Source organism: Canis lupus, chromosome 18 (genome assembly GCF_048164855.1).
Source record: "Canis lupus baileyi chromosome 18, mCanLup2.hap1, whole genome shotgun sequence".
NCBI lineage: Eukaryota > Metazoa > Chordata > Mammalia > Carnivora > Canidae > Canis > Canis lupus.
In genome coordinates, this window is record NC_132855.1 from 18,510,120 (window position 1) to 18,537,365 (window position 27,246).

At 45.0% G+C, this 27,246-nt stretch overlaps 1 protein-coding gene and 1 long non-coding RNA gene across 3 annotated transcripts in view; one reads left to right on the plus strand and one right to left on the minus strand.

Moving 5' to 3' along the window:
- Nucleotides 1-5,866: 5,866 nt before the first annotated feature.
- Nucleotides 5,867-10,329, minus strand: PRR15 (proline rich 15). The gene is made up of 2 exons (XM_072783632.1): nucleotides 9,453-10,329; nucleotides 5,867-7,476 (listed from the first exon to the last, which is right to left on the minus strand). Exon 2 carries the CDS (start codon nucleotides 7,434-7,436, stop codon nucleotides 7,047-7,049), a length of 390 nt encoding a protein of 129 aa, XP_072639733.1. The 5' UTR covers nucleotides 7,437-7,476; nucleotides 9,453-10,329; the 3' UTR covers nucleotides 5,867-7,046.
- The window catches only part of LOC140608766 (uncharacterized), a 31,078-nt gene continuing 13,809 nt past the window's right edge, over nucleotides 9,978-27,246 (plus strand). Inside the window, exons 1-2 of one of the 2 annotated variants that reach the window (XR_012010742.1) lie at nucleotides 9,978-10,204; nucleotides 15,033-15,114. This is a non-coding gene — a long non-coding RNA (uncharacterized lncRNA). The remainder of the gene's footprint in view (nucleotides 10,205-15,032; nucleotides 15,115-27,246) is intronic. The other variant, XR_012010743.1, reaches the window with a different exon arrangement.

The window sequence follows — 27,246 nt, forward strand, 5'->3', positions numbered from 1 at the left end:
CGATGTGCTTCTACAAGATATTGGATTTAAATTCTCATTAGCTCAACAGTGAGTCCTATGAGCTGGGCATGGTGCTGGACACAGAAGAGCCAGCAGGATTCAGAGTTCTTCCCTGAAATAGCTTACCATCTGGTGATGGAGGAAGGGACAGTACTGTCTGTGGGATAGGATTCTGTGTGGCCCACTGAAGGAACCCAGACAGGGTGGGGGGACCTAATTCTATCCGGGAGCTCTTACTGGAGCATCCAATATCATAGTTAAAACTGAAAGGAAGAGTAGGAGCTATATTATGATTTGTTTTGTATAAAAGGAGGAGAGTTCAAGTAGCTAGAAGAGCTGATACAGGTAGATCTGATCACAGCACCGCCCCCCCCCACTCCCCCGCTCCCCGCCCCGCTCAGCAAGTAAGTCAATGGTGAGGGGCACCATGTTGATTGCAATGCTTCTTTGGAATTTGTTGCAGGTATTAGAGATCTGATTTTTTTTTAAAAGATTGTATTTATTTATTTATTTATTTGAGAGAGAAAGAGCATGAGAGAGAGATCACAAGCAGGAGGGAGGGGTAGAGGGAAAAGCAGACTCTCCATCGAGCAGGAAGCCTGACACAGGGTTCAATCCCAGGACCCCGGATCATGACCTGAGCCGAAGGCAGATACTTACTGGACTGAGCTACCCAGGTGCCCTGGTCTAATCTGTATTTTAAATATAAAGGTAGACACCACATCTTTTATATACACATTACTATAATAGAATTTTGGAACTTGCAGTATCTGAACTTCTCATTTTTATAAGTAAAAAAAAATGAAAGCCCAGAAGAGGCAAGTGATTTGCCTGAGATCACACAACTACTGATTAGAGAACTGGGTCTTAGAACCTGGGTTTCCTGTCAAGCAGGCCAATCTATCCTTTACTGGATCCTATCACCTTTTGGGCATAGTTCCATTTATTCATGGACCCACAAGCTGCCATGTAAAACTGTGTAGGTTGTTTAGTGCACAAGAGTACCTGCTATGGGAATGTGTCAGGGCCGAAGTCCACCCAGAGGAAGGAGTAACTTTTTCTCACTTTGCAAAAGCACTTTATGGCAAGCACCTGCCCTCTTGAAACTAATGTAGCCAACCTACAGAAACCTAAATTTCTTCCCACACTGTATTAACGCAGTGATATTTCCTGTATTTTTATCCATGGAGTTCAAATAATTTAGTGATTTGTGCTTTAGTGCTCACTGGCACCTAGTAGCAGTTCTAGAAGGTATATTTCCAGCAAGTTCTGCTGGTGTGCACCACAGCGACTTCTCTGCCAATCAGTGGTTCATAGCCTTACTTTTTCCATTAAGGTTGGGTGAGGGGGAGAAAGGGGATTTGGAAGGAAGAGCAATCTATCTCAGCTCCAGGGTGGTGGCTGCCCCTTATCTTTATTTATTCCTGTGTTTTGGGGGGATTCTTTTTACTTCTTTTTTTTTTTCTTTTTACTTCCTACTGGCCAATCTCTCGTTATTTCTTATTAGCCATCCCTGTTATGGGTAATAATTCTTTATATTAAATGCTTCCTGTTCAAATTACTCTGTGTTTTCTCTCTCCTGATCAGACTCTGACTGATTAATAACACTCAGATTATTTCTCTACCAGGAAGACATAAGATAACTTCTTTAGAGGAGAAAAGATTATGGTCCTGTCAAGAGCTACATGCTAGCTGCACAGGCTACCTGCAAGGTCCATGTCCTAGTAGGTTATCCAGGACTTCATGCAGGGCAATGAAGAATAAGTATGGCCCCTCAAGCTTCCCTGAGCTCCCTGACTAAAGAGACAGGGAGACACATGATCACATCCACATAATATGGTCAGTGGTGCTGAGCAACATGGGCTTGGCGGTATCACTTATAGATGTTCCCAATAGCTGTGTTTTGGGGGAAGGAGACTCTTGAAGCTTGAAGGTATATTGAGGCTTTGCCAGGCAGGTGGTGAGCAAAGGATATGCCAAGCAGAGGTAACAGGACAAACTTAAATATTTGACTCTAACATGAGTAATGAGCCTCAATGTTCCTGTAGAACAGAATCACCCCAACTGTTGGGGCAGATAATGTCATGGTTTTGGTAGCACCACACCATAAGGTGGTAGGTAGCCTTTTCATGGTTTATAATTCTCCTCCTTGGCTCCCACCTGACCATCAGTACTGAACAGGTGGTGCCTTTGTGTTTTATAGTAAACAGTGAGTATGTGAACTACTTTTACAACAGTTGCTCAAAATAGAATACTCAAGAGAGTTTTAAAGCTGGAATATAGACTCCATCCCATCATTTTACAGTATAATAAACTGACATCAGATTGTCAAAGACTCAAGAACAAGTCAGAGAGCCAACTATGTTCAACTGTCTTGGAGGGGCACCTGGGTGGCTCAATCAGTTAAGCATCTGCCTTCGGCTCAGGTCATGATCTCAGGGTCCTGGGATCGAGTCCCACATCAGGCTCCTTGCTCAACAGGGAGTGTGCTTCTGCTCCTCTGTCTCTCTCTCTGTGTGCTCTCTCTCTCTCTCAAATATATAAGTAAAATCTTAAAAAAAGAAAAAAACATCTTGGAAAACTGCGGGAACTTTTTGCTGCCATCCTTGTAGGGTATGAATCAGCAGTTGTTGACTGGAACTAGAAAGAAATTAATAGCCCAGGGTATTGTAACTCAAGGAAAATCCCTTCATAAAAGGTATGAGGAGGTCCAAGATGGGCCCCATAGTCCCCACTCAACAGACAGGTCAATTGGTGGCTCCTCTCATGGATAGGGACCTTTAGCTTCTTTAACATGATGCTCTCTAGTTTTAGGGCCAGACATTTCTGTCTCACGGGTAACAATCCTGTTACACATCTCAGATCAAGACACTTCCTCATGGATCTTTTTTATTGCATGAGGTTTTTCAACAACTCTGACAGGATAATTACCAGTCCATGATGTGTCACTCGTAGTGCAATTCAGTCTGGAAGTATGGCTGAATTTCTTGGTTTGAACATGTGGAAGGATCGCTTATGTCCTCTTACTTATCATGGATTATAGCTGTTTCCATTCCTATACAAATGGTCAGCTGTCCTCTGCTAGGGAAGGCCTGTGTTGTTTCCTTACATCCTATCTCCGTGATAATCTTCTCTCATCATGAACGCTCTTCTTCCCATAATCCAAATCTGTAGGGCCATCTTTGGACAAAGTGGTTGTCAACATGCTGTGCCTGCAGGAGACCAGGGAAGACCCCTGTGCCTCCTGGCACCCCTTCTTCTATGACTCAACTGAGTGAAAATGGATGTGCAATGGCTCCAAGGCAAAGTGGGTATGGGGTGGGCGACTACAGAGAAAAGATGAGAGGAACAATGCCTAATGGACAGCCTGCTTCTCAATGACAAAGTTTGCCCGGGGCTGCATGCTTGTTTCAGTCTAAGGTGCTTGTATGTTGACACTGAAACGGTATAAAATATCTCTCGTCCCACTTTCTACTCGCCATGGAGATAAACTTGAGCTTATCCCAAGAAAGAATCTCCTACATTTCTGTAAATTATAATGAAAGGCTCCATAAACCAAATAGATTTTTAAAAGATCAGTTTCCCTTTACTGTATTTATCAGGCCAGCTTTCTGTGTGTTAGTTTCTAGTCTGGTTGGCATGACTCAGCTAGGAAAAAAGTAATATTCTCTGTTTTCCTCATAAAAGGATCCTGTGATCACTGGATACTATTTCTACTATCGCGCTCTTCTTCTTATTCTTTTCTTTTTTTTAAAAAAATTTATATTTTTATTCATGAGAGACACAGAAAGAGAGGCAGAGACATAGGCAGAGGGAAAATCAGGCTCCTCACAGGGACCCTGATGTGGGACTTGATCCTAGGACTCCAGAGTCAAGACCTGAGCCGAAGGCAGACACTCAATCACTGAATCACCCAGGTGCCCCTATTTCCTCCTTTCTGATTCACTTTTTATTTGAATTTTTTTTCTGCTCACTTTTTATTATTTATTTATTTGAAGGCACCAACATTTTCTTCTGAACATCTTGAGAGAACTATTTCTGACAAAGCTTTAGCCAGTGCTACTGTTCACGAGGTTTATTAGTTCCTTTCAAAATATGCGGCAAAATCAGGCTTGCTGAATTCACATTATGCTTCAAGGCACATTATACTTCCCAGTGTTATACTAAAGCAGAATGTCCTAACTACATCCACAAAACTCTTGAAATGCAAGTCAGAATGGGATGAATGATGGAAGTATGAACACAAAGGGATGTTCAAATGACCCTGTGATAGGAATCACTGCTCGGCAAGGAGAGTCCAGAAGCGAAAACTACCCTGTAGGTATAATTATCATGGTTATGAAAGCATTTAGCAAACACACAACTAGATTTTTATCTCTTTCCTCCCCCCATATCATTTGGAACCATGGTATTAAAATTTCTCTAATGGTTTCCAAACGTGTGGGTGAAATTTCATTTGTAAGATGGTGTAAAGAAAGCAAAAGCCTCTAATCTAATTAACTCCAAGTTTAATTTAACACTTTCCCTCAATTTACTATAAATTATCTTGAGGTTTAAAAAAATTTAAATCTGTATACATGTTACAAGAATGTAATTAATCATCTGTAAAGCATATAAATCCCAGCAAGACACTTTGTCAAATTATCTCATCTTACCTATGATCTTTTCATCCCACCAATTTTGCTTGGTTTCTGATTTCACTGAGTTGGGATTAAATCAGTGCATCCCTCCCACTGCATAATTAGGACTGCTTTAAAACTCTGTAATTACAAACCTCAACTGCGGATTGTGTGTTGCACTCACCGTCATAACTGCCATTAGCATGGTTTTCAATTCTTTCAGAACAGTGAGGTAAAGATGTCATGTGAATAAGTTCCACTGTTATATATCTGCTATGGGTTATCTGCAGCAATTATAGATTTGGATGGGATCCCAAACAAGATACAGAACCTGAGAAAATGCCAATGTTTCATGAATCAAAAGGAATTTTTAAGAAAAAAAAAGTTTTTTTTAAAACAATAAAACCATGAATGAAAGAGTTACTGTAAAAATTTAAAAGTATGCAATTGCAGGTTTAACTTTATAAATGAGCACGGTCCTAATTTATTGGTCCTCCTGGAAGGGGAAAAGTATTTTCGATAGTTATTGACCCTAATTTTGATTATTTTCTACAAAGTGGAATGCTTTATTGTGTTTCAAAGCTTTATTTGGCAGCTTTTGCTTGCTTTGCTCCCAGCCTGCTCTTCCCTCCTTACCGTGAACTTCCCCAGCACATTCTCCTCTCCCTCATCTTCATCAGAGCCTCGAGATGGGAGGCCCACTTAAAACCGGTATGAAGTCTTCCTCGGCCAGGAGGCTCACACTGATGAGACTTTGGTCACATATTCCCAGTTCGAAATACACAACAAAAAAGTTTTTTTCATGATGAAAAAAACTCATAGATCTTTCTCTTTTAACGTAAAGTGTTTGTAATCCTCATACAAACAATTTCGTTTGGAATAAGCCTTTGGTATGTGGAAATTCATGTATCAAATGGTAAATTCTATTATTGTGCTGGTACCCAAACTTGATTGACTAATTTAAGTCCCTTTTAGCTATTTTCAGCAAGTTTGGTTTTGTTCAATCTCTTTAGCCAATGAATGTTTCTCTGTTTTATAAATTGCTACCCTGAGAGAAACAAAAACCTGCCTCTTTCTATATAACACATTCAGAAGCTCCAATTAAGTTCTTGCTTGTAATTATCTAAACTATATATACATGTACACTTTGACCACTACAATTTCCTTGCTATGTGTTTCTGGATGATCATAAATGAATGGAATTGTGGTGGGAATGATCCCAGTGGCCCTTAACTACAATAACTCCCTTGTAATTTGCTGAAAGCAAGTGGGATTTATTTACTCCTTTTCCTGAAGTTTGTAACAAAAGCAAACAGGTAGATTTTTGTTCAGAATCTTCAGATTAGTACATCTCAAGGCTTTGAAACCAGATAAATGCATAAGTCAGACTAAAGAAATAAGCTTTTGAAGCAAAGGGGTGGGAAAAGAGGCCGGCTTTGCACAAGCCAAGAGTTCAGTCCATCTATTCCAGCAAGTATTTTCAGACAATGGTTAGCAACGGTAACGATGGATACTTTTAAAGAGAATTAGTACTGGCAGTGTGAGCTCCTCTACTGTGTGAAGATGTACTGAGGTAACAAAGAGAATTTGGGAGTAATTATAGGGCTTCTCCCTCCCTTCCTTAAATTTAGTTAGTACATAGAGATGTCCCGCCAACTGGTTCCAGCCTGGGTGATGTTAGTTTTCAGAAATGTTCTCCTCCTTCTAGCAAGATCCCAGAGTAGCTGTTATGTTGTGTGGCAAATGATTAACTCTGTCACTCTGGCCTCTGTATGCCAGCTTTTAAGTAGGATGGACTTCAGTCTTGCAATGGAAAAAACACCAAAGTCACCTTAAGTCTCACAGTGCAACAATTTTAATAGTCCACACTAAAACAGGCAGTACAGTTTTGTGGTTCAACGTTTACAAGCAATCTCTTGCCTTACTTAAAATGCTTCTACCTAAGAAGGTTTCCTGCCCTCTCTCGTCGTCGTCCCTTCACTTAAAGTAGGATGCTACCCAAGTACGTCTAAAGTGCATTTCCCTGGCGTTGAAAGCAGCCACTGTGATTCGCTTTCGGAGGGCGAGTCCTGAATCAGAGCTGGGTGTCCCGGCTGCGCAGTCCCAGTTGGGCCACCAACTAGGAGAAGGACCCTTCTCACTCCCCGGGTGGCACAAGGGATGGAGGCCACGGGAGAACTTTGGGGGGAGAAAAAAGATAGTGATGATGATGCCACCTTGCTCTGCGGCAGGCCCCTTCTCCCAGCACAGATAAACACGCGATGCCTCCTTGAGTCCTGAAACACTGAAAACTCAGCGGACACTTCAATTTCCAGGAACACCAAAGCGTGGAGGCCTCGTGTGCACGGCTCTGAAGTCGGCGGGCGGAGACGCGGGGTATTGGGGCGGTGCAGAGCTGGGGGGCGAGGGCAGGCCGGGCGCGCCCCGCTACTGCGCGTCGTCGCGGGGGTCCCCGGGGAAGGCCGCCTCCTCCGCGGCCCCGCCGCCCTCGGGCAGCAGAGTGGCGCGCACCTTCCTCTTCTCCTTAAAGCGCCCGGAGCGCGAGATCTTCAGGTTGCGGCGGCTGCTGCTGCCCGCCCTCTCCCCGCACAGCTTGTCCGGCTTGTGGGGCTCGCCGGCGCCGCCCAGGAGGTTGGGGTGCTGGTTCTCCCGGGAGCCGCCTGTCCAGTCCGGGCTGGGCGGCGCGGCCGGCGCGGGCTCCCCGGGCGCAGGTTGCGCGGGCGGCTGCGCCCCCGCCGCCTCCTTGCTCTTCTTCCTGCTGTTGCCCAGCGATTTCCACCAGGGCCCCGAGCCGCCCGAGCCGCCGCTGTCGGCCATGGCCCGCGGGCCGGGGCGGGGGCGGGGGGGGCTCCGCGGCCTGTGCGGGGGAAGCAAGCACAACTCGGTTACGGGTCGGCCCAGGCCACGCGCCCCGGAGCCGCGCGTCCTCCCCTCGCCCCGCCCGCCCCGATCCGCGGCGCTGCGCTGCGCCCCCGAGGGCGCGGGGACCAGCGGCCTCCAGGGCGCCACCGTCTGGTCTCCAGGCAGCTTGGCACTCCCGTCCCTCAAGCCCGGGGCCGGTGCAGGGGGTCCGCGCGCGGGGCACCCCCTCCCACCCCCCACCCCGGGGAGGCTCCCGGGCGTCTGGATTGCACCTGCTCCAGAGGGAAGCTGGCCTGCCCTGTGGCCTTGACTGGGGGCCGCCCAGGGGGGCCTCCTCTCGGATGCGCACCTGGGAGGAGGGCGCGCCGAAGCGAGCACGTCCCCGCCGGAGGTGAGCCCGGAATGTTAGACTCCCTCCTTCCGCCCCCATCAACAGTTCCAGAAATTTCCCCCAGAGGCTTTTTTTTCCCCCCATAGGTTTCTGCTACAGGATCCTTCTCGATGTGATTCTTCGCAGGGTGGGGGGCACTTACGTGCTCCTAAGCGCGAGGGGGCAAGCTCATGGTGTTTTGTTTCTTTTAAATTCTGCTTTTGACAACGTCTACCTGTCGCTTTCAGAGAAGCCTGCGGAGACTTAGCTTCCCTTGAAAACCGCCGTCCCACGCTTCCTTTTATTCCCCAGAGACCAATCTCAACGTCCCTCTGAAGCGCCCCCCGCCCCCACCGATGGCCGAGACGAGGCCAGGCGGCAAATGTCCCCTCCTCTGAGTTCTGTATTAAAACGCGCCCCGGGGGCAGCCCTGGTGGCTCAGCGGTTTAGCGCCGCCTTCGGCCCAGGGCGTGACCCTGGGGACCCGGGATCGAGTCCCACGTCGGGCTCCCTGCATGGAGCCTGCTTCTCCCTCTGCCTGTGTCTCTGCCTCTCTCTCTCTCCCTCCCTGTGTCTCTCATGAATAAATAAATAAAACCTTTAAAAAATAAAAAATAAATAAAAGGCGCACGGGGTGGGTCTTGTGTGTACCACGCAATTCAACTCCCGAGGTTTTGGGTCACGCATGAAAGATCCCTGGTTCGTTCGTTCTTTCTTGGCGCGATTCCTTCCCCCAGAGAGGAACCCGCTGCGCGCAACCTGGAACTCCGAACCTTTGCGCTTCATCCCAGCTTTAAACACCGCGCGGCGCGGGGCGCAGGGGCGCAGGGGCGCAGGGGCGGCGGGCGGCGCTGAGCGTGCGGGGGTGGGAAGCGGCCTCCGCGCGCGCTCCCTGGGCTGGGTCTTGGGCGCCCGCCCGACGAACGGGGCGCCGCGGCGCGCTGCCAGGTTTCCTCCGGGCTCCTTCCCATCCCACGCGCCTGGCGCTCTGGGGATTTGCGGGCGCGCCGGGCCGCTCAACTTCGGAGGTGTTGGTGGTTGGAGGTTCTGCTCCCGGAACCGCGGGGAAAGTTGGAGCGCCCACGCGAGGCGGCGCGGCGGCCTCCGCAGCTCAGACCCGGGCCGGGGCTCCTCCCAGGACGCCCCAGGGCACGCTCGGGCTGCGACTTGAAAACAATAGAAGCTAAACCCGCGGAAAGTTCTTCCCGTCAGGAGGCGCCCACTCCCCCTGGCACCGTGGGCAGTTGGGTTTGCAAACATCCCGCTCCCTCTATCTTGCGCCTCGGAGAAGTACCCCCAAGTTATCCATTATTGGCGGTTTTTTTTTTTGGGGGGGGGTCCTGATGGCTGCCTTCTGTCTTCCACCCTGCATTCTCTGTTCCACAACCAACTGTGCGCGGACAGGCTTCGCACTAGTTGCGCAAGGAAAAGACTGCAAATTACGCAAATGTACGCAGAGCGCCTGCGGCTCTCAACTTCTCCCCCCCCCCCGCCCGGAGCCGGGGTGGGGGAGGAGGGGTGTGTGTGTGGGGAGCACCCCAGGTTGACACCCCGGAGTGGGGTCTGTGTTGGCCGACGCGGGATCACCCCAAATCGCTCACCTGTTCCGGCTTCCCAGGATCCCACGACTCCGGAGGGGGTGCGCTGGGGACAACCTGGAAGCCAGGCGCAGCGTCCCTCCGCGCGGTCTCGGGGAGGTCGGGCTTCTTTCTGGAAGGTGTGTGGGCCGAAATCTCTGCAGTCCAGCTAAGCCGATCGCCGCTGCTGGCCTCCGCTGGCTCCTCCAACTTGTGCGCGCCGCCTCGGTGGCGGCCGTTCTGGGCCCGCGGCGCGCTGGGCTGGGGCGGAGGGCGCCGCGCGAGCAGGTGCGGGGCTCACCGGCGCAGGTGAAAGCCCCGACAGGCCGCCCGGGTCTCTAAGCCTTTCATCCTCGCGCGCGCCCCTCTTCCCTGCTTGGCGCCGCCCGGCAGGCGCGGGGAGGGGGCCCCTCGGAGGCTCGCTCCGGTCGGTCCCTTGCACGGGGAAAAGGCATCTATCTGCCCACCTGCTGGTTATTCGCCAAGTGATTCGAGAAACCAGAACCCCGGGGTGGGGGGTGGGGGGGGGAGGAGGAGGAGGAGAAAAAAAAAAAAAACACAACAACAACAACGGAGGAGGCGGCCACAGCGGCCACAGGTGCAGGTAGGAACTTGGCGTTCCCGCCCTCCAGGGGACGAGATTGGATCAGGTCGCGGACGTGGCGCCGGCCTTGGGGTGTCTGATTGGAGGGACGCTGCGCGGCGCCGCTCGCCCGTCCGACTCCTCCAAGAAGAAGAAACGCTGGAGACCGCAGGCGGGGAGACGGAAGCTGTAGGTGGGCTCCCCCGGCCCCTGCCCTGATTTCTTTCCTCCCTTGCTCTCCGGGGCCCCAGCCTCGGCCACGCAGCCCCCAGGATTCCAGTTTCGTAACGCACAGGAGCCGCTTCAGACCCGGGCAAAATGTTGCGGAGCCGCAGGCACTTAGTTAAAAGGCACGAGTTCGCTGCGTGCCAGCCGGGCTCTGTTTCCAGCGCTTTCTGGGGGGCGGGGTGGGGGGGTTGAACTCCTGCACTCCTCGCAGGAGCCCTAGGGACACAGGGGCTGCCGTCATCCGCACTGGACAGGCGAGGAGACCCCAGCGCTGAAAGCTAACTGGTAGCTCCAAGTTGCGTGCCTCGTGAGTGGCAGAGCAGGATTTGAACCCAGGAGCTCTGACTCCAGCTCCCGCGGGCTTCACTAGCCCCTTGGACCCAAGCCTGGCGGTCTCTGGCTCTCAAAACGACTAAGTGAGGATGTGCATTTGCTTCGCTCAGGTCTGGAAGTGCGGGGGACGGCACTCCACCTGGGGGGGCGCAGCAGCCCTGAGCCGCTGGGGGAAGCGAACCGGGGCGCTTCTGCAGGGCTTCCGGAGGCTTCTGGCTCCTGGGGACCCGGGGCTGCTGCTTATTGATTGGGCAGAAATATTGATTGCTGTAGGTCGTCCTCACTCCTGAAGGCGGAGGTACAACCAGCACCAGCTTCCGGGGTGCTCTTCTTTTTCAAAGCACTAGTTTAATGTTCCTCGAGGTCCTGGGAAATTCCTCCCTTCGAAGGGGTGGGTATAGAGCAACCGACATCTGGGCATCTTTGTTCTGAGGACTTTGTGAAGCACAGAAATAATGAAAGGCAATGACAATGCCTTTGGAATTAGTGGAAATTAGTGGAAAGAAATAATGACAATGTGGAATTAGTGGAAAGAAATTTTTGTAGAGTATTTCAATGCCTGAAATATAAAAGTATGGATACTTTATATCATTAACTTCTTAATTGAGCATTCCTGGATTTTTATTTATTTTTTAAAAGATTTTATTTATTCATGAGACACACACACACACACACACACACACACACACGCAGAGACACAGGTAGAGGGAGAAGCAGGCTCCATGCAGGGAGCCCAACGTGGGACTCGATCCTGGGTCTCCAGGATCAAGCCCTGGGCTGAAGGCGGCACTAAACCGCGGAGCCACTTGGGCTGCCCAACATTCCTGGATTTTTAAATGATATGCACAACAGTGTATATTTGAAAGAGATGCAATTTCGCTTGTTTATTGCAATTAGTTTTAGAGAATAAAACGTTCAGTCAGGGCATCAGGACTGAAACAGGCCACCCCCCTGGGAGGGGAGGACAGGGTAAGTCATCACAGTGCCACCCCATTACAGATGAAGACACTGGGTCGAGGAGGAAGGCTTAAAAAGAGGATACTTTCACAGCCTCCCTTGTAACTGGGAGTACTCAGATGATCCAATTCTGACTCTGGGGGCCAAAAGAAGACTTCTGGAAATGTTTCTTCCCTGGATAAAGGGAGAGCCTTCTGAGAGAGGAATATTTTGTGCTATACCCTTGATTCTTACATTTAAGCACAGCGTGAGGATGTCATGTCTGGTGTTGCAGCAGCTGTCATGCAACAGTGAGGCAACAGGCATGGGCATAAAAAGCAACATGCTAAGGATGATGGCAGGGGAATGTGAGAAGTGTCTGGGTCTTGATGATATCAATAAGCCCCTGAAAGAACCCTGGAACCATCTAACTCCAGACTGTTAGTTGAGTGAGATAATATATATTCCTATGATTTAAGCACAGATTTAAATACAGTTTCCTGTTACTAGCAGCCGAAAAGTATTCCTCCCTGATACAGTCTATTAGAGGTATAGAAGAAAATGATATTGTTCAAAGGGGGAAAAAAGGTAGAATTGTCACATTAAAAAAAAGATTTTATTTATTTATTCATGAGAGACATGGAGAGAGAGGCTGAGACATAGGCAGAGGGAGAAGCAGGCTCCCTGGACCCCAGGATCCAACCTGAGCTCAAGGCAGACGCTCAACCACTGACCCACCCAGGTGCCCTAGTATTGTCACTTTTTTTTTTTTTTTCCCGGACCAATCTGGAAAGTTTTTCATGGAATGAGGATTCAGTGAAATGTTTAAGTGATGGGAAAGCTTATAGAGTCAGGGAATGCATCTGTAAAATAAGCCACTTTGATTGAAAAGTTAATTTATCTATCCAGTGAATAGTAGGTGACTTTTAATGTTATAGAATTTAACCAAATATACTGTTAAATTCTGAATACAGAATTTAAGTATGCTTAGAAGTATGCTTACTTTTCTTAATAATATTTATTTTGTCATTTTTTTATTTTTCAAAAATGTGTTGATGGTTTGAGTAAGGACATTTTCTTCCTTCTCTCTATGCAACCCCCTCCCCCCCCCACTCGCCCTGCCCCTTCTCTTTCTCTCTTATTAAATTGCTTCTTTCTCAGGTGCACTTTTAAGTGCAATAAATGATAATACTCAAACGCAAAAGAGAATGAATTCCTAGAGGGGAAGATTTGCATACTAGAAATTAAAATAACTTTCAAGGTTAAACCTGGCCTTTGCAATCCTAGCAAACCTGGCATTCCTTTGGAGGCTGGAAAATTGATTATTTTCCTTTAAAGCATTTATAGTGGAAACTGGGTAGTGGAAAACACATAATGAGAAAATTTAAGAAATACAGCTAATCAAAATGAAGACAATAAAGATCATTTATATTCTTCTCCTCCAGGACTAACAGTTAACGTTGGGGTAAGCTTAGTCCTTCTTTATTTTTGCCCCTATTTTTACATTTACTCTTTTCATCTCCCTCCCTTCATTCCTTTATATTTTTTTTAAGATTTATTTATTTATTTTAAAGAGAGAGAGAGAGAGTGAGAGAGCTTGTGTGGGCGTGCACATAAGGGGAGGGGAAAGGGGGATGGGCAAAGAGAGACAGAGGATCTCAAGCAGACTCCCTGCTGAGTGAAGAGCCCCTCTGGGTCTTGGGGGCTGCATCTCACCACCTTGAAATCATGACCTGAGGCGAAATCAAGAATTGGATGTGTAACCGGCTGAGCCAGCCACATGCCCCCCTTCATTCCTTTCTTTTACGGATGCTTCCACTTTTTGAAAATTAGATGCTCATCTCCCATGGCCTTTTCCTTTCTAATCACCAGTGTCCTGGTAGTTTGATATTCCTTTTCTCCTTTCCATGTTTTCACATCAGTGTTGCTGGACTTAGTTTATAAACTTCAGAGAGTGGGCCTTAACACCTGTGCCTGAAGTTGGGGTCCGCTTTTTGTAGCGTCTCGTCCTGTACCCTGCTAGGTTAACACGAATGCATATTATAGAAGTAGGCAAATTGCAAGTCACAAAATATTACTAGTCCCTTTGGTTTTATGCTTGACGTAAGCAAGGCCGATGAGTACGGTGGCACCTCTCTCTGAAATTCAAGCAACACCAGCTGACTCTTTCTAACTTCCTACTCCTACTTGTTAATCTTGTTTCTTTGTATTCTTGGATATTATTGTATACTCCTCATTTTCATTTGGAAACTCTTGCTATGAAGATTTAAGGCCTAAAGCAAAGGCGGCTTATAGAAAGAGTTTACAGGATTTTAGTTAGGGGCATTACCAGACAGGGTTCCTTTGCACTAAGTTCATGGCTTGAGGAGTTTGGGGCGATGAAAGCCAGGGATCTATGTGAGCCCTATGAACTCGTAGTCACACCTTCTGGGAACAAATGCATTCATGATCTAAACAGATCCCCCTAGCAGATCTCTCCTGTTCTAAAGCAGCTTGATTGTCTGTGCAGACCTGTGGAGGGTGGGAAAAATGGGGACATCTTACTTCTAAGTGGCCCAAGCCCTGAGGTTGGTTATGGCCCTTTAGGGAACAACAGAAGGATTGTTCTGCTTTTGGGTGAGCCCTATGCCTATAATTCTGTCCCTTTTGTTGCATGAGGCTATCAAAAACTGAATTCGTTTTGGTGCCCAGTTTGTTTTTAGCAGGGGAGTTCATCCAAATAACAGCTGCTTCTGACAGGAATGGGTATGTTTTAATTATATTGTAAGTTGTTTCCTTGGTGTTCGTTCCCACCATTAGGTATAATTTTCTTATTTGTTTATTGTGTCTGACTCCCTCGCTAGAAAAGGAATTCCATTTTATTGAATGATCATTTATATAGTGATCATAACAATTCCTATGTGTGAGGTACAGTTCTGTTTATTAACTCACTTAATCCCCAAAGCCCTGTGAAGTAGGCCCCGTTATGATTATAGACGAGGTAATTGAGACACTAAGCATTTATGTGGCTTGCCCCAAGTCACCCAGCTGGTAAGCATCAGAGCCAGCACTTGACCCTGGGGAACTTGGCTTGAGAGTCCAGGAACCGAACTAGTCCCTGTGCCATGTGTCTCTGCATGAGCGCCAAGACATGTCATTAATGAAACTTCAGGACGTGGCATGTTGCCGGGCAATAAAAGTTCTTGATATTGTTGAAGGAGTGACCATCAAGTGCATAAATATAAATGCTTTGTTGGTCGTAATATGACTGACTTATAAAAAGAAATGCTATGAAAATGGCAATGTAATAAAACGTCAATCGGCTATTACATGTAATAATAACCTGATTTTAATTCTGATATGTGAGTAGTGTGAGTGGACCCAATTATCTGATATGTTTTTGTTGTTCTTGTTACAAAATTGGAAGACCACTCTCATGTTGCAACCCTTTGAAGGAGATGCATTAGGTGGTAGGACATGGATGGGGTAGAGTGATGTAACACTGGAGGATGGTTGCTGAGATTTTATTAAATATTGTATTTAAGGAATAAATGAATGATCTAGAGGACACGACATCTTGAAACAAGGAAGACTCCACAGCACATCCTGACTCAGGAAATAAAAAAGGTAATTCAACTTTATTGTTTGTTAGAAAATCATTGATGTAAATAAAAATCATGTGTTACCATCCACATGTTCTCTGGCTGGTCACCTGTTTCCAGGTCAGGGCTGGGGTAAACCAGCTCCCCTAAAAGGCGACCTGCTATCGGCTGTTGTTAATTTCTCTTTTCAAGGGGTTGGTTTGGTTATGCTCCATTTGCCAGGTTACATTTTCTCTTTTGTGGTTTGTCTGTGGGTCAGCTCATTACGTCACACATACAGGTAGAAGGTGAATATGCGATGGAAGGGTAACATGACGCAGGAGGTAAGTCTTTTGGTTTCCCCATCTGCATCGAGGCCAATGTCAAACTTACATAGTTAGAAAGAAACGGCTAAGAAACAGCTGCCTTTATCAGTGTCAGGCTGTCAGAGGAGGAAAGTTTTGGGACTCAGCTCTGCTCGGTGCTCACAGAGGGAAATCTCACACTGCACATTCTTAGTGAGTGTTTAGGTTTATCCATTTGATGTCATTTCATTTACATAGTGGGAGAAATTTGCTGAAACTGCAGCTCTGAACCTTTTATAACAGTGGCAAGTTTGAAATTCCTGCTATGGGCTTTTCACTTTATTGTGGGCTTATCCAAAAGTGGATAGTATTCTTTTCACTTTTTTTTTTTTTTTTTTAATGGCAGAAGAACCTTGAGGATAGCTCCGGTAAGTCTAACAGTTTTATCCTGAAAGCTGAAGCGATTTGCTCAAGGTCACAAGACTTTTTATTTTGATTTGGTTTTAGTTACTCTGTCCCTAAAACAGTGTTCTTCTCATATTGCTATTTGAATCTCATATTGCCTTTTAATTGATCATTAGATCAATAGACATTTGTTGGCTTCAAGACTATTACATCAAAAGAGATTGTCATACTTTAAAAATTCTGATGAGGTCAGTGTCTTCTGAGTTTCCCGCTTGGAACAATGCTAAATCATATGTGGCTGTTTAAATATTAAAGCCCTATGGAATCACAGAGCACTCAAAGCTCAAATTAACGCTGGGAATTGTAATTACATACATTTCTTGTGAAAAGACTTGATGGTTGGTTTGAATTACTAGCTGTGTGGCTTTGGGAAAATCTTTAGTCTTAATATCTTTAGGCTCTGGTTTCCTTAAATGTAAAGTGGGGATAATTCTATCTACTTCTCTGGGTGGTTGCCAAGATAAAAGTAGACAATACATTTATTAAAGTCTCTTGCACAGTGCCTGACATATAATAGGCACTCAGCAAATGTTAGTTTCTCCTTGACTAATTTCTTTCATTGGCTGTGTGGGAAAATTATGTGAACAAACTGTATAAGTCAATCACTTCTAAGGGCTTTTTGAAAATAATTATAGAGAGTCTTGAGAAAGCACTGTCATCCTTGTTGGTTGGGGTCAGATTTTTCTCCCCCTCCTAAGAACATAATGTTAAAATTTACTGGAGAGTATTTAATACACAATAATTTGCTCGGAATCTGACTTTTTTCAGGAACACACTTAATGATGAAATCAAATCTAGCAGAAGTTTTCTGTGTGTGATTCAAGAATGCTCTTTATCCTGTCTGCAACTGAAATTGCATTACCTGTAGTTAAAGAAGGAAGTGTGTTCAGTTAAGCTTGGAAGCAATGTTACCAGAAAAGGATTAGCAAATCATAAGACAAAATCCTTAGAAGTAAGGTCACTAGCAGGCAGTGGCTAGGGCACAAGCCAAGGAATAGGTTTCACATGTGCTGCCCCATTAGTTCCTGGAATCTTGATATATAACCTGCATCAGCGAATCGTGCCCGAAGGAGGGAAAGAACAAGAGCATCGTGTCCTCTGCTGTGTTAGACAACATGGCACTACTTCTTGTTCGCAAAAATTAGCTTTTATTTTATTAAAGTGACACATGCACTTTTAGGGTAAAAGCCAAATGTTATTAAAGGGCTTATAGCCAATTATGGGAGTTTCTTGTCTCATTCCTTCCCTTGGTCCCTTCCCCAACCACTTTCAACAATTTTGGCTTTTCATTTCTGACATTAACACATCTCTATATTTCTAAATAATATGTATATTACGCTCTCTTTTGATTTATCAATATTTGACATCCTCTATTAGTTTCTTATTATGGTATTTGAGGACTTGGTTCTCTTATACTGTGCCTTCTGTTTCCCTCTCCCAGTTTCCCACTAGAGTCATATTACAGGCTTTGTTCAGTGAACTGTTCCATGTTTATATTATTGTGCCCGTATAAATATTGTTCAGACTGAGCATTATAGTGTACAGATCACTGTATTTGCTTTCTTATTTATGTCCTTTCCTGAAGTTAATAATGGCCCTCTTCCTCCCTTTCAGTGGGTCCTCTTTCTAATTCTTTCTTATGCCTCTCAGTGGTTTTTTGGTACACTTTTCTACAAGTCCAATCAAATCAATATATGTGTGCTCCATTTTAGTTTTCCCCAAGGTATCACTCCTGGACACCTCCATCTCCTTCCATAGGAAACGATCTCTCTCTCTGGCCTGCTTCACTGCCTCTTCCTGGGAATGCCTTGAGTTGGATTTCCTATTTCCTGGACTTTGAGTGCCTTCTTTCCTGCTGGACTCCCTGGCTTTGGTGATGGTCAGATGGTGCTGCTGCAGAAGGCATGGTGATGGCAGTCCTCAGTATGGCTGTCTCTTTCATGTGTTTCCACCTGGACTGTATCTTCTGTGCCTTGCACACAGCTATCCTCCTGGGACCTCCCTCCACCCTTATTTGGGAGAGTTCCTTTGTGCAAAGGCACTCAGTGAACCTTGCCTCACCCATTTCACTGTAATTAATTCAAAATGGATCATGGATTTTATTTTTTTATATTAATTTTTTAGTTTGTCATTTTAAAAAAATTTTGCTCAAATTCAATTTGCCAACATATAGTATGACACCCAGTGCTCGTCCATCGAGTGCCCTCCTCAGTGCTCGTCACCCAGTCACCCCACCCCCCCACCCTCCTCTCCTTCTGCAACCCTTTGTTTCCCAGAGTCAGGAGTCTCTCATAGTTTGTCTTCCTCTCTAATTTTTCCCCACTCAGTTTCCCTCCTTTCCCTTATAATCCCTCTCACTATTTCTTATAGTCTGCATATGAATGGAGCCATATGATGATTGTCTTTCTCCAATTGACTTATTTCACTCAGCATAATACCCTCCAGTTCCATCCATATTGATGTAAATGGTGGGTATTCATCTTTTCTGATGCCTGAGTAATATTCCATTGTGGAGATATATAAGATGTGGGGGATATATGTGTATATATATAGTTTCTTTCTGGAAGGTGTGTTTGCAAAAATTATATATATATATATATATATATATATATATATATATATATATATCCCCCTCATCTTCTTTATCCATTCATCTGGGATCATGGTTTTTTTTTGGGGGGGGGGATCATGGTTTTTAAATGTAAAACTATACAACTTTTAGAATAAAATATAGAACCTCTTTGCAATGTAGGGCAAGGTGAAGGATTCTTAGACACAGCTAAAGCATGATCCATAAAATAAAAAATTACTAAATTGGACTTCATCAAAACTAAAACCCTTTTTGTTCTAAAAAAGACTCTGTTAAGAGGAACTGAAGACAAACTGCAGACTAGGGGAAAATAGTTGCAAACCACATATCTGACAAGGGCCTTATCCCTATAATATATAAAGGACTCTCCAAATTCAATAGTAAAAAAAAAAAAATCCAGTTATAAAATAGGCAATAGGACACCTGGGTCGCTCAGTCAGTTAGGCATCTACCTCTTGATTTTGGCTCAGATTATGGTCTCAGAGTTGTGAGATTCAGCTCCCTGTGGGGCTCTGTGCTAGGCGTGGAGCCTAAGATTCTCTCTCTCCCTCTCCCTCTGACCCTTTTGCCACCACCCCCACCCCACATGCTCTCTCCCTCTTAAAAAATAAATAAAAATAAATAAAATGGGCAAGAGATACGAACGGATGTTTTACTAAACTGGAGACACAGGTGACAGATGAACACATGAAAAGATGTGCAGCGTCATTACCCATTAGCAAAATGCAAATTAGAACCACAATGAGATACCAGTAGGCACTTATCAGAATGGCTAAAATATAAAATAATGGCAACACCAAATGCTGGTGAGAATGTGGAGAAACGGAATCACTTTTTTTTTTTTTTTTACATGTTTCTAGCAGTAGCCAAAAACCTGGAAACAACCCAAATGTCCATCAATAGGGAAATGTATAAACAACCTATGGTCTGTCCATACTTCAGAACGCTGTTAGCAAGAGATCGAAATGAACTCTTAATACATGCTACAACTTGGACGAATCTCAGAATAATGATGTTGAGTGAAAGAAGCCAGACCAGAATAGTGTACATGCTCTATGATTTCACTTGTATAAAATTCTAGGAAATGCAACCTAATATATGGGACAGAGTTGGATAGGGAGAGAAATGAGAGAGAGAGATTTTAAAAGATCACAAGAAAACTTTGGGGGGTGATAGAATGTCAAATGGTGTGGCTGCCCGGGAAAACAGTTGGGTGTTGCCTTAAAAAATAAAGATGCCATTGTGACCCAGCAGTAGCACTCCTGGGCATTTATCTCAGAGAAGTGAAAACATGCATTCACACACACATAAACCTGTATGTACGTGAATGTTCATATGGCTTCATTTGTAATAGCCCCAAACTAGAAACAATCTAGATGTCCTTCCTTTGGGTGAAGGGTAAAACTGTGGTAACTCCATACCATGGAATACATCTCAGCAATAAAAATGGGACAAACTCTTGATATACAACAACCACTTTGATGCATCTCCAGAAAATTATGCAGAGTGAAAGGAGCCAATGCCAAAAATGTTACATACTGTTTGATTCCACTGATTTAATGTTCTCAGAATGACAAAATTATAGATCTGGAGAACAGGTATTTGTAGGGGACAGGGTTGGGGATTGGGCTGGGGGTGGGCATGCGTACAAAGAGACAGCAGGAAGAAGTTAGATTGTATCTTGATTTTGGTGGTGGTTATCCAAATCTGTACATTGGATAACACTGCATCCAGCTACACTCACACACATGTGTATGTGAATACAAATGTGGGCTTAGACAGTTGTGGAAGCTGAATAGGGTCTGTAGTCTTGTCAACTGGTCTATTTCTTGGTTTTGGTAATGTACTATAGTTATAGAAGATGTCACCACTGGGGAAGCAGAGTGGATGGTACTTCAGACTCTTTACTTGTTTCTTAACTTTCAATTACTTCAAAAATAAAAAGTTTAAAACACTCAGCACCTAGTGGAGTGAAAAGCAGGACTGTCTGGTGATGGCTCTAGGGCTCTTTCTCTTTCCCACAGTGGGAAAGACTGTGCCAGGACTCAATTTCTCACAGGACCAGGAGCCTCCAGGAAGTCCACGTGCTAGGCAAGCTGCAGCCTGAATCTAAAATTTTCTTTCCTCTCACACAAGGCCATTCTTACCTTTTCCCTATAAAAGGGTGCCCTGCAGCTCAACACACAGTGTTGTGTTCATCTGGGCCTCTACTCAAGATGTCTCTCTACTGAGTACTTGGAGAAGGGGACTCTGTTCCTGCTAATCCTTCTTGCCATGAGTTCCAGCCCATTCTAAGTGCTGCATATTCGTGTGTGCCCATGCTCTTTGATCTACAGACCTGAAGGTGGAAAGGCAGGGAGCCAGGTGGACAAATGAGGCAGAAAGAAGAGCCACTGCCAAGACTCTCCAAGGCAGGAGTGTGCCTAGCATGTCTGGGTCTGAAATGCAGTGAGTGTATGCATTAGTAGCAGGAGGGGTGATCAGAGCACTGATAGGAATCCAGATAAGTCATTTCTGTGAGCCTCGTGTGCCACTGTGAAGACTGACTTTTATTATAAGTGATGTGGGAAACCAACAGAGGATTCTAGGCAATGTGGGGACCAGAACTCACATTTTCACCGGATCCCTCTGATTGTTGGACCAGAATAGGCTCCTGCAAGCCGGAGGCAAGGGTAGAAAAAGCTGACTTAGGAGGTGGTTATGGGTATGTGAAGCCAATAGGCTTCCCTGCTATTCTGTTGGTGGTAGGTGAGAAGAATGGAGTCAGGGATGACAGTGTCAGTGTACTCCTTTCACGTTGCATGAGCTAGAAGCACTGGGAGGGTTTTTAGAAATAGTTATAGAGTCATAGTCTGTATTTTCTTTCATTACTCAATACTGAGAACTATTTCCAAGTCAGCTACTATGAACCATTTCCAAGTTAATAAACTTAGGAACATATTCTTTTTAATGATCAAGTAGTATCCATTAGGTAGCAATGCCATGGGTGACTTAACAAATCCATTGTTGATAGGCATTATATTATTTTTCAGTTTTCCTGAAATGGTGAATTCTGGAAAAAATGAGTGATCTCATAGCCTTTGACAATAGATAATAATCTGTCAGGCGAATCTGCACTTTTGTTTATTTCTTACAACTAGATAATCTATTTTAAACTGCTAAATATTTATTTTCAAAATCTGCCTTTTTTTCTGTTTGTCAGAGTAATATATCTTTGTTTAAAAATATATATGTTACAGGATTTTGAATGAGACTTTTCTTGTTGTCACCACGTTTCAACCAAGGCCCCAAAGACTGAGAACAATAGATGATAGCCTAAAGGTGCAGAGAATGCTAAGAATAAGAAAAATTTTTGTGACCCTTAGTTTACCACCCATCTTGGTGGGTATATATAGGGGGATACAGAGGAGTGAGCAAGAAGCTTTTTAAATTGAAATTCAATTAACATATAGTATATTATTAGTGTCAGAGGTAGAGGTCAGTGACTCATCAGTTTTATATAATACCCAGTGCTCATTACATCACATGCCCTTCTTTTTTTTTTTTTTTTTAAAGATTTTATTTATTTATTCATGATAGTTACACAGAGAGAGACAGAGAGGCAGAGACACAGGCAGAGGGAGAAGCAGGCTCCAGGCACCGGGAGCCCGACGTGGGATTCGATCCCAGGCCTCCAGGATCGCGCCCCGGGCCAAAGGCAGGCGCCAAACCGCTGCGCCACCCAGGGATCCCAATCACATGCCCTTCTTAATGCCCATCACCCAGTCACCCCAGCCCCCAACCCCCTCCCCTCCAGCAACCCTCAGTTTGTTTCCTATGATTAAGAGTCTCTTATGATTTGTCTCCCTCTCTGATTTCATCTTGTTTTATTTTTCCCTCCCTTCCCCTATGCTCCTCTATTTTGTTTCTTAAATTCTATATATGAGTGAGATCATATGATAATTGTCTTTCTCTGATTGACTTATTTTGCTTAGCATAATACCCTCTAGTTCCATCTGTATGGTTGCAAATGGCAAGATTTCATTTTTTTTGATGGCTGAGTAATATTCCATTGTGTATGTATCCTACATCTTCTTTATCCATTCACCTGTCGATGGGCATCTGGGCTCTTTCCATGGTTTGGCTATCGTGGACATTGCTGCTATAAACATTGGAGTGCAGGTGCCTCTTCAGATCACTGCATTTGTATCTTTGGGGTAAATCCCCAGCAGTGCAATTGCTGGGTCATAGGGTAGCTCTGTTTTTAACTTTTTGAGAAACCTCCACACTGTTCTCCAGAGTAACTGCACCAGCTTGCATTCCTGCCAACAGTGTAAGAGGGTTCCCCTTTATCTGCATCCTCGCCAACATTTGTGGTTTTCTGACTTGTTAATTTTAGCTATTTTAACTGGTGTGAGGTGGTATCTCATTGTGTTTGGATTTGTATTTCCCAGATGAGCAAAAGGTTTAATAGGATTTTATTTAGAGGGAGAACTTTTGAGTGCTATGGGAATGTTCTTTGATGAAGGAAAGACTAAACTTGGGGAAGTTTCACAGAACCCCTCTGAGAGCTTAATGTGTGTCTCCTAGAGTTTGGGGACTTTAAATGACCTGATTGATGCTAAAGGTAAAAGGAGAGGGCTATGGTGAGGGGAATGATCTGCTCTCTACCAACGATGTGAAAGAGGCACATGCATTTCTGCAGGCTAAATGGGACTCCAGGAAGGCTTAGACGTGCAAGGGACCCAATCCAGGCTTGCTGATCCAAACAGAGACAGATGTTGGGAGGGCAGGGGGTCCTTGGGAAACTAGCACTGTGCACTTTAATGAATCCTGTAGGAGGAGGCAGTGCTGTGTGAGGGAGCCAATGGGAGATTTCTGCTAAAACAGCCAGATAGAAGGAACCCGGGACCTCAGTGAGTATGCAGCTACCATTTTAGACCCATAGCTTCCACCTGGAATTTTAAATGACAGAGAAATACATTTCCATCTCATGTAATCCATTGTACTTTGGGTTCTCTGATACTTGCAGCTGAAACTAAAACTAGCTACCTTATGAATCCTATTCAAATGCTTTCAGAGAAAAAAAATAATGTTATGTCACTTTACTTATGAGACAGGAAATTGAATAAGGACTGGTCAAGCAATGACAGTTATAGAGCAACTTCAATTTCGCACGTAAGGCTTGATGTAAAACTCTAAAATAGAAAAGAGTGAGCTAATGTACAGTTCTTTAAAGCACCATATTAATACATATGACTAGATAAAAGTTTTCCTAAAATTATATAGGTAGTTTCTGTGGAAAACAGTATGGAGGGTCCTTGAAAAATTAAAAATAGAATTACCATATGATCCAGTAATTCCATTATGATCTACCTAAAGAATACAAAAACAGTAAGTCAAAAAGATATGCGCATCCCTATGTTTATTGCAGCATTATTTACAATAGGCAAATTATGGAAGCAGCCCAAGTGCCACTGACAAATGAGTGGATAAAGAAGATGTGTTATTCATACACAATGGAATATTGCTCAGCCATAAAAAAAGAACGAAATCTTGCCATTTGCAACATAGATGAATCTAGAGGGCATAATGTTAAGTGAAATAAGTCAGAGAAAGACAAAAAGTACCATATGATTTCACTCATATGTGGAATTTAAGAAACAAAACAAGCAAAGAAAAAAGAGAGACAAATGAAAAACCAAGAATCTTAACTATAAAAAACAAACTATTACCAGAGAGGATGTGGGTAGGGGCATGGGTGAAATAGGTGATGGGGTATAAGAGCACACTTACCATGATGAGCCCTGAGTAATATAGAGACTTGTTGGATCACTATATTGTACTGATTTTTTATTCTGAATTTCTAAATTCTTTTGATGCAGGGCCAATATGGTGGAAGTGAAGATTTTAAAGAGCTGAGTGATGGAGTTCTGGGAGTGTTCATCAGGAGCCTTGGCTATGGGCAGTAGATCACATGCTAGCCGGCTTTAGCAGAAGGGATCTGTTACAGGCCACTAGGTAGTTATTGAATCTTCGGGATTAGTTTATTTGTTGACAGATGGCATTCAGAGCCAGAGTGGTTGTGATGGACTGTGGATAAAATAGGGCAAGAAGCAGCGCTGGCGGGCATGCCAAGGGATTTGGACAGTTAAGAGGGAGAATGGGCAGAGGAGCCAAGCAGAGGATGGGGGTGAGGATGGTATCACAGCAGCCAAGAAAGGAAGGGGTTTGAGAAGAAGGGAGTGGTCCACTGTGCCAGCCACTGAGAAGCCCAGTAAGTGGAAACCTGAAGATTTAGGGTGGTCGTTGGGGTTCCAGGGAGAGCGCTTGGGGGTGGGGGCAGCAGCACCGGAGGGTGGTGTGAAGGTGTGTGACGGCACCTCTGCAACTGCTCCCACGCCATCTGGCCTCGCCGATAACCCTGTGAGGTTGGTGGGTCAAGCAGGCAGGCAGGCAGGCATTAGTTTTCACATTTCAAAGGGGAGAAACCTGAAGCTCAGAAATGTTAAAAGCCTTAATCTGTGACCGAGCCAGGCCTTGTGGCTCTAAATCCAGTGCTCTTACAGGGCTACCATGCTGTCTTTCCACCACATCCCACCACCGGCCAGGTGTGGCTTGACTTTACAAACTCACGGGCAGTAACTGGCTAAAATTCCTTGACTCTAATTTGCTAGGCAGCAATAAGGGATAGTGCTTGAGAGTGTACAAGAAAGGATACTAATGGTCTCAGCATTCTCCTAAGAGTTTCCCCAAGTGGTTGAGTTTTTAGACAAACGTTTGTACGTACAAACGTTTGTTCCATGCCCTAGATATTATAGTGAGTATTATATGTAGATGACCTTAAGTCTCACAAACTTCGTGGAGTAGGTGCCAATAGTAGTTCATTATGATGACAAAGAAACAAGCTTAATAAGTAAAAGAACTTTCCCTAAGTTACACTCAGAAAGTGGTAGAGCTCGGAGTAACCACAGGGGGTCACAGGGACGCAGCCCCGACCTCCTCTAGTCTACATTGCCCTGGATCCCAGCCAAAGAGAGCTACCATTTGCTGTATAACCCACAATTAAACTAAAGACTTAGATTTTCAGAGTCTCCTAACTGAATTATTTTCACAATTGTTCCTACTGGATAGAAGAAGAAAGAATATGGTAAAGATTAGGTGATGGGATACCTGGGTGGCTCAGTGGTTGAGTGTCTGCCTTTGGCTCAGGGTGTGATCCTGGAGTCCGGGATCGAGTCCCATGTCAGGCTCCCTGCATGGAGCCTGCTTCTCCCTCTGCCTGTGTCTCTGCCTCTCTCTCTCTCTCTCTCTCTCTCTCATGAATAAACAAATAAAAATCTTTTTAAAAAAGGTTTGCATGCCTCCTGTACACTAGGCACAGTGCCAGTTAGGGGCTGGGGTAGAGTGGTGAGCAGAGCGGACCAGAAGCTTCAAGTTGAGACAATATTTTATTAGAGTCCGTTCTATGGTTATGGGGGTGAGGCCCATGGAGACCTTGGTCTATGGGTATGGAAGGTCCTCTGCAACCTATGAGAGTTCAAACAACCTTCCCAATACTGCAAAACCATTGCCCCCTTTTTGTTAACAAATCTTGATTTGCTACATGTAGTCAAACACCTTGGAGAGGGTGCCTTTATCTCCAGTTCAGGTGAAACCGTGGTTGTTTTAAACCAGGTCTTCTCAAATTTATCCTCCACTGGAATCACTCAGCAGACCTGTTGAAAACAGATTGCCAGACCCCAGCCCCAGGTTCAATGAGTCAGGCCTGAGGCGTGACATTTCTAACAAGACCCAGGTCACGATGTTGCTGGCCACGGGACTCTGCTTTGTGAAACACTGGTCTACGCTAACCGAAATGATCTCTTTTCCTTTCCTAGTTACTGGCTTAGCCATAAGCATGTACTGCACTTCTGGCCAGTCAGGTGCAAAGGGATGTTTGTTGGGGGAAAAAGATTTTCTGGCTGTAAAACGGGACACACAAGACACACATGGAAAGAATGACATTTTCCTGCTTGAGTAGAAAGACAGCACCAGCCTTGGAAATGCCTTACAGTTGGATTCTTGTGGAGAGAATTACTGTTCTTACTGTCAAGCCCTTTGTATCTGAGTTTTATGTGATGTGCAGCTGTCACTTTCCTGACTGTTGAATTTAGTACTTCTTATAGGTTAGTGATTATCTCATTATCAGAAATAAGGAATCCATGCTCAAGAAGCAGTCCGTATGGGTTATTGGTACTATATTGATCTTGCCAGGTTGGGACTGTTCCTGACGTGGGGGGCAATCAGTTTGGCAGATCCCAGAGTCATGAACTTGCTGGCCCATAAAGACCTCATGGGTTTTAGCAGTGACCTTTTGAAAGGAGCCCCAAACCCGTTTCTCTCAAACACTGCCCCCTCCCCACAGAGGCATGTGCATACCTGCTTTTTCCTGACTTGGTCCCTGGCCCTGAATTCTGGGTTTGATGAGGTCTATTTTTGTTTTGCCACAGGTCTTCTCTGCATGGATTATGGGGTCTTAAAGTCTTTTCTTGTTGGGCTAGCTGGCCTGGACCTCTGATTCTTGCAGCCCCATGGTGCCCCTCATGGGAATGTGCCACTCCATCTCACCCCTCCATGTCCTTCAACCCTGCCAATTAGTGGACTAATGTGGACTTGCCCCACAGAGGTTTGGTTTTGGAAGGGTGGTCCTGTGTATGTGCGATAATTAACATCTGTACATTGCTATACAGTTTATACTGAGCCTTCCGTGTTCCCATTCAAGGTCACAGTGGATCTTTAGAATCCCTCTGATAGAGAGAGAAGAGCAGATATTCTGTTATTATGCCCATTTCAGACT

What these genes read in the sequence shown, in the direction of transcription:
- PRR15 (XM_072783632.1), bottom strand. Translation starts at nt 7,436, where the DNA reads ATGGCCGACAGCGGCGGCTCGGGCGGCTCGGGGCCCTGGTGGAAATCG.